Here is a 7,429-nt window from a genome sequence, read left to right as displayed (position 1 = left end):
ACAGTTCAAGGACAAATTCCTGCATTCTTTCTAGCAAGACGAATTTTTGCTTGCTGCAACAACAAATCCCATCAATTTGAATTTAAAAGGTACTACTTATTCCCTCTCGTTTTTGTTCTTCAAAAGTCAAAGCACAAGCAGCTCCACCAGTACAGCATAAAAATCAAGCCACCTATCAACTCAAGACTCCTCCTTTCAGAAAGCACTCTTAAATGAAGGGAACAAAATAAAGTTTCTTATTTATTTCAAGTAGAATGACTACAGAGAAATGACTCAGCTTAGGTAATGAAAGTTAACAACAGCATTTGAAATGAAGGCTGACTCAGTAACACATGAGACTTGCTAATCATTTGTTAATCTCCAATTCAAAAACCCACTACAAGTGCTCATGTAGTATCAGTGAAACAGACGACTATCCTGTTTCCCCGCTCCCCCCATTGGGCAACAGAACAAGCTTTGAGATAAAACATCTTTTTCCAGTATTTGATCAAATGAAGATCATTAAGTGCTACACACACCAAAGGGTTAATCACCTGTGAATCAGGACTTGGTAAACTTGGGGAACAATGACTTTATCTCACTAATGTGCAAGACTAGCATGATAGTTGTCAGTCTTTGGATTTTAGTTCCAGGTGTTGATATTCTGTTTACAGGAGGCTTCTCCTCCTCATCCTAAGCACATGACACCTGAAGGGTACTCTCTCTTCTGGGACACCCTTCTGGAGCAGAAAGGCCTGAAGAATGCATGGAAATGCATGGAGAGACAGAAGAGTGGATTCCTACAATTATCTAAACCACAGAGTACAAAAATGTCATATGGATGCTCTGCAGTGCTCCCCCAGTTGTTATTAGTGGCATAAAAGTTCTTACCTGAACTCATGAATCTAAAATTTTCTAACAGGTTGCAACTGAGCATTTGCCTAGAAAGGCAAGCCTCTGAATGTGAAGAGTACAGATACAGGTGGTAATAAACAGGAAAATTTCTCACATTCTTGATGTCTGCTTTGGCAATCCATTTTTTTTCCCCCACGTTCACCAGATGAAGTCATTTCATTCCATTAAGAGACGTGCCTTGCACTCAAAACACTAAATATCTACAGCTAATTAAAACTAGATGAGGAGCTTGGTAGAAAAGAACCCCAACACCTCTATTATAACACTGGATAAAGCCTAAATCAGCTTTCTCTAGTAACACACAAACCCCAGAACAAGATCCTCCATATTAAAATTTTTCACACCAGAAAAAAAGCTTAGTGAAGAGCCTGTTCCTTTCCTCACTTCTGCAGCTAACACTACCGGCTAATAGAAGTTCTCTGCCTGCCAATATTAAATGTTCAATCGTTGCAGAATCCAGTACTGTTCCCCTTCACTCTGACAGAAGAGATGAAAGTCAAACGGTTTGGGAGAAGCATTCAAGACCCTGATGTTTAATATACTCTCAGTAATAGCAGCTTTAAGTAGATGAACTTATGTTAGCCCTACTACGCTGAACACCATTACTACATTCTGCAGTAAATTTTGGAGAGAAGATTCAGCTACTTAATAAAGAACATCTTATCATGCTGCTATTAAGATACACCTACATAAAAGACTTAAGCTCTAGTCTTACAGCTACAGCATAAGATTGCATCAAGCTAATCTACTGATTCGTCAGCTAATACTTCATGTAGATTTGCCATTTTTTTTCAGTAAGCAGTGAGCTATACTTGCCACAAAACACTTCAGCCACTCTGTAGTAAGGCTGCTGCACTAGTTTAAACCTTAAGCTAAAGCATTTCAGATATCCCAGAAAATACATGAATCAACTTTTATTTTTTAACCAACACCACACACTATTTTAATACAACCCACACAGTTAAGTCAGGTGAAAAACAGTCAACAATCATCACTAAAACATTTCCATTGGAAATGTGCAGAAGTTCACAAGCATCTTCATTACCACCTTACTGGAGTTTTCTTATGTGTTTCTAGTCTACACACCACATGTTTCACACAGTCATGCAAATCTGAAACCAATTCAGAATGGTGAGATAATAGGGAAGTCCATTCACTGCAAAGATACATTTTTCACAGAAGAGCCAGGCTGGGTAGGACCAAACACTGAAGGATTCTTCATGGGAGTAGGGGTGGGTTAGAAACCATGAACCTTCAGTTGTTCTTCCTTGACAATGCCAATCTACAGGAGAAAAGCAACAAACTTCAGTACAGCTTCCACACGGAAGATACTGTGGTATTAAGTCACTGCAATCTTCTACTTTGATTAAAGAAACTGAAATACAGTATAAACTCAAGAAAGCAGTGTTCTGTTTTCTAGACTATTTCTGGGCTACAGAGAAGAATTTACTACACAGAAAATAAAATCCTGTCAGATGCTGGATTTTTCTGTAGTCCTAGCACTTGGTCTTCAATGGTTTAGAATCCCTGCGCATCATGATTTACATCAGCAAAAACGGTGGCGACAGCTTCCTCTACAGAAGCACCAGTTTTAAAATCATGGTTTGCATCAAGCACTTGATTTACAAATGAAGTTAAGCTGCACTGCCAGAAAACAAAAAGTGTGTTGTGTTGTAGCAGGGTAAATGCACTCCAAAGCAACATTTTCGCTCAAGGTCTACTAATCCTGCAAATGTCATTCTACTTTCTGGGTGCAAGTATAAAGGAACTATCATAGACATATTTAACTGCTTAATTAGCATCAGTGTCATCCATTACACTATTACTTGCAGACAGGTTTAGAATATTGCTAGGTATTTATCAGTAGTTCCTCACCTCCAAGAGGAACTGGCAGATGTTCTTCCTCTGGTCACCTTGAAGCTGGATAACTTCACCGTATTCAGGATGCTCAATCACAGTACCATTACAAGCAAATTTCTAGAGAGAGAGATTTATATTGTAAGACATCTAATGTGCATTTTGATTTTGCTTAGTAAGACTTTTCAGGAGAATTTTATCCCAAAAGCTGCTCACTAAGTTCCACTGCCAAGCTCAGCAAAGGCTAGATGTACTCTAAGCTCATTCTGAAAGCAAATCGAATATGTCTGATATATACAGAGAGAAAAAGCAAGCTGCTGAAATTCAAGTAAAGAGAGGATTAGCTCCCATCCTAAAGGAACTGGCCAATGCAAACTACAAGAACAAAAAACAAAGGCCTAAAGTACTCTTCCAGCTCTGCACTATTAAAAATATAAGTAATGTTACCCTAGAAAAACTCAAGGGCTCTACTTCAATGGTAACCCAACTCTGGCAGAAGCAGGAATGCAGAAATAATTTATCTCCAATTGATCTTATTCTTTACATCAACAATGCCAAACATTTGTGAAATTTAAATGAACAATTCAGAATATGCAGAATTTTATTCATAGGAAAGAAACATTTAGCTTTTTAGCAAAAAGCAAGCATCACTGGACACCAATGGAACTTTTGAGACAGATAGGGGAAGGGAATCTCAAAAGTGATGTCCACTACAAGGAATGATCTAAAACAAATGTTTGGTTACTTAACATTAATAGCTAACATAACTCTTTCATCTTTATTCTTAAATCAACAATTTCACCTTTTTGAAGGCTTTCACAAGTTTCTTCTTGTCATAGTCATCTGCAATTCCCTGAACGGTGGTTAGAGTCTTTCTTCCGTTTCGCTGTTGGATCCTTATATGAATGTAATCCTCAGTCCCTGCCGGGAGTAAGTCGTCACCCTTTGTAGCATCAGCAAAGGGGTCTGCAAGAAGAAAAACATCCATCTAAATCCCATGGAAGAAAAAAAGAACAAGCTTAAAACCCAACAATTCCTCACCTCACGTCTTTTTTTAAGGGTAATCTAGCTCTTTTTCTCTTCTGTTTCAAAATCTATTAACAACAAACTTTCTAGAGCTCTATTAAGTCTCCCCTGGCTTACTCACAGCGCTCTTTAATACCTGTCTGGATGTAACACTTTTCAGCCACAGTCCTATTTTACTGCACTATTTTATTTACTGTAAACTGTAAATTGTGAAGCTCCTCACCTCAAATGAAGAATCCTATACAGCATGTGCTTTTAAAAGCACGTTTCAGACAGTCATTAAGTACTTCAAGGGGAAAAAAAAAGTTTGTAAGGTGGTCATATTTCTGTTAATCAGGTTAACTGATTAAGTACAGAAAAATAGAACAACTCCTGAACAAACACACCTTTACAAGTTCAAAACGTAAACTGTATGCCATGACAACTACATTGCCAGCCTTTTCAGTCACAGACATAATTCCTAGCTTTTAATGTAAAACATAGCAACAGACACTATGAGAGACCAGATGCAGTCTCTGAACCAACCTCTCAATGTTAGGTAAGAATTATAACAAGGTTATTTAGGCTTTAAATGCAGCAATGCCAGCTCTGAAGTACTTCCAAGCTTAAATGTACCTAACACTGGTGAAACAGGCATTTCAGAAGAAAGGTTTCCAGTTAATGAAATCATACAATCATTATAATTAGAAAAGACCTCTAAGATCACCTAGTCCAACCACTGACCGACCATGCTCACTGACGATGTCCCTCAGTGCCACATCCCCTCGGTTCTTGGACACCTCCAGGGATGGTGTCTGCACCACCTCACTCGGCAGCCTGTGCCACTGCCTCACTGCTCTTTCTGATAAGAGTTTTTTGCTACTATCCCGAACATCCCCTGGTACAACTTCAGGCCGTTCCCTCTCACCCTATTTCTTGTTAGGTGGGAAAAGAGGCCGACCCCCACCTCACCACAACCTTCTTTCAGGTGATCGTAGAGAGCAATCAGGTCTCCCTTGAGCCTCCTCTTCTCCAGACTGAACAATCCCAGCTCCCTCAGCCGCTTCAGTCCCTCACAGCTCCACTGCCCTTCTCTAGACACGCTCCAGGGCCTCTGCGTCCTTTAGTGAAGGCCCCAAAACTGAACGCAGTATTCCAGGTGCGGCCTCATCAGCGCCGTGGGACAATGCCCTCCGCGCTTCCAGCTAGTTATTTCTGATACAAGCCAGCGAGCAGCTGGACGCCCTCGCTTCTGTTGCCCCATGTCGGGGCACAAGGCCAGGCAGCCCGAGGCAGCCTCAGACCGCAGCGCTGGGAAATGGCGCTGCACGAGGGGCTCCGGCGGCCCGACACCGACCGGGGCTCGCTTGGGGCCGGCTCCGCGGCTACCCGGGACGGGGAAGGGGCGGCCGGCGGGCTCTTACCGAAGGATTGGAGGTTCTGGATAGATGACATGCGATTCTGCGGCGAGAGGCTGGCGCAGCGGGGAAAGGCCGCGGCTGGCTCCGCTCGGGTCACGTCTGCGGCTCCGCAATGCCGGCGGGGGCGGGGAGCGGGGAGGGGAGGGAGCGGGGAGGGTGGGGAAAGAGCGAGGGGTGGGATAACGAGAGCGCAAGGAAGCGGACAAACCTGCGAGGGGAGCAAAAAGAGAAAGGAATGAGAGGGGGAGCGAACGCCGGCGAAAAACAGCACTCGGAGCCCCCGCGGCACGCCGCCCCGCATTACCGCTAACAAGCAGCGGCCTCCGTTTCCCCTCACAAAATGGCGGATCTCCCGCGCCGCACTCCTGAGCGCCCCTGCCGGCCCCGCGCTGGCTCACGGGAACTCGAGTTCTCCCCACCCCGCCGCTGAAGGCCGCGCGTCGCCGCTCCGCGCCGAAGGACTACAGTGCCCAGTGTGCACCGCCCCGCTGCTGGGGGAGCAGATGGCTGCTGGGTCCGCAGCCTCGGCTTTGGGGCCTTTTATTGAAAGAGCAATATTAAAAAATACTTTAAAATATTGAAAATATTGAAAAGGTCAATTGATCTAAAGAAGTAAGTTGTAGCATATCCTTAGAAATAGCTGATGTGAAAAGCAGAAATACCATATAGATATTAGCAACATATTTTCGAAACATGGTTACCGAATTATGTGACAAATTCTTTCTCATGAAGCTGCCATAGACTTTAAATGTTCTAAACATTTAGGTTGTTCATTAGGCCAGGAGTGAAATACATTTAATGTTAGGATGCCATAGGCAGGCTCCAAGATACTCCCCTCTATCCTCCTTCCAAGCTTATCTCTATGCAAGGACAGATGGATGATCGGAACAACGACCCAGTGTAAAGGGCACAAATGCTAGGGGGTAATTAAACAATTAAGAGGTTGTGTTTATGTTCATGTTGTAAAGCAGACATGACAGTTATGAGCAGATGTTTGTTAAGAAAACGATTGTTAGAAGGCAATTAACCAATTAAGATATTTGTGTTTTGGTGGCAAGAATTTGTGTTTACTTGGTATTTGCATGATTAGTGAAACGTCGTGAAAGAGTGTAATGTAAACCTGCAGTACTCAGGCAATGAGGACCAAGGGGAGAGAGAGATAAGAGTCGAGCAGTAGGGGATAAAAGATGAAACTCTGTTTTCTGTGAGCTCCTGCTTGCAGGAGGCTCAACACGGCAATTGTGCATAATATCTGCTTTATCAGAGATACCATCCTGGAAAATTATTTGGATATTTCCAACACCTCCATCAGGAAACCCTGCTGGAATAACTACTCTCCAGCATACCTTCAGCAGTTGCTGTGACTGACCAGGTCTGATCCTCCACGTTGCCTCCCTTATCATTTGTTGGTCAAGACTGTGATGCCATATGCTCTTAATTATGACTTTCTCCTTTCCCTTTTTTTTTTTTTTCTTATTCTCCACTAGAAATGTCCTTGATCAGAGAGCTTTACAGAAATGAGAAGTTATGATTCCTATACATACTTCTGGGGCATATATTTAAGCTAAATCCATTGTGGATTTCTTGCTTGCTAAGCCCATTTGATTTTGTCTTTACATTTGATACTAGAAAATGCATTTGTCTATGAAGGTAAATAGAAGGAATACTTTCCTACATGATGCTGCACAGCTAAGTTAGACAAGTTCAAAAAAGACTGAGTTTCCATATTATCTCCAGCTTTTGGGGGAAATGTTGCCTTTGTGTTAAGTTCAGCCAATCTCTTTATGGTCTGGACTGTACTACAAGAGAGACTTTTGGAGAATTAGTTAAATGAGAGGCTTACCACACCAATACTTTCTTTTTACTCTCTGTCTCCTTGCTTTTTCCCCCATTTTTCTAGCAGTGATTCTTTTTTAAGTTTCTGATTTGAAAGATGAAACAGTAAAAGCCCTGTGATTTTCAAGATGGATGGAGCACATTGGTAGGCAGGAGCTGATCTGCACAAACTTTTTGTGCTGGCTTTATCTTTCTTTCTGCAATGTTGATGTCTGTGATCCGTAAGGACGAAACAGAATAAGTTGTACAAACATGACGGTCTGGTGGTGATGGTTGGCTGAGGGGCAGGATGCAGCACTGCGCGCGTGGATCGCCAGCTCCGTTTGGAGTGAAACTGAGACTTTGCGGACTAATCTTTTCTACCTTTATTTTTAATTAAAGATGCTGCTAGCGCCGCTGATGGCACAGCCTCTTGC

The 7,429-nt window shown here is 42.5% G+C and overlaps 1 protein-coding gene across 1 annotated transcript; it reads right to left on the bottom strand.

The window, feature by feature from the left end:
* Positions 1 to 227: 227 nt before the first annotated feature.
* On the bottom strand, positions 228 to 5,307 carry EIF1B (eukaryotic translation initiation factor 1B). The gene is made up of 4 exons (XM_042817305.1): positions 5,181 to 5,307; positions 3,554 to 3,717; positions 2,770 to 2,871; positions 228 to 2,176 (listed from the first exon to the last, which is right to left on the bottom strand). The coding sequence occupies exons 1-4, from the start codon at positions 5,209 to 5,211 to the stop codon at positions 2,132 to 2,134; spliced, it is 342 nt and encodes a 113-aa protein (XP_042673239.1). The 5' UTR covers positions 5,212 to 5,307; the 3' UTR covers positions 228 to 2,131.
* Positions 5,308 to 7,429: the final 2,122 nt, after the last annotated feature.

This window comes from Centrocercus urophasianus, unplaced genomic scaffold (assembly GCF_019232065.1).
Source record: "Centrocercus urophasianus isolate 14NV4802_14NV808 unplaced genomic scaffold, USGS_Curo_1.0 seq_16, whole genome shotgun sequence".
NCBI lineage: Eukaryota > Metazoa > Chordata > Aves > Galliformes > Phasianidae > Centrocercus > Centrocercus urophasianus.
This window is presented reverse-complemented; position numbering and strand designations above follow the sequence as displayed.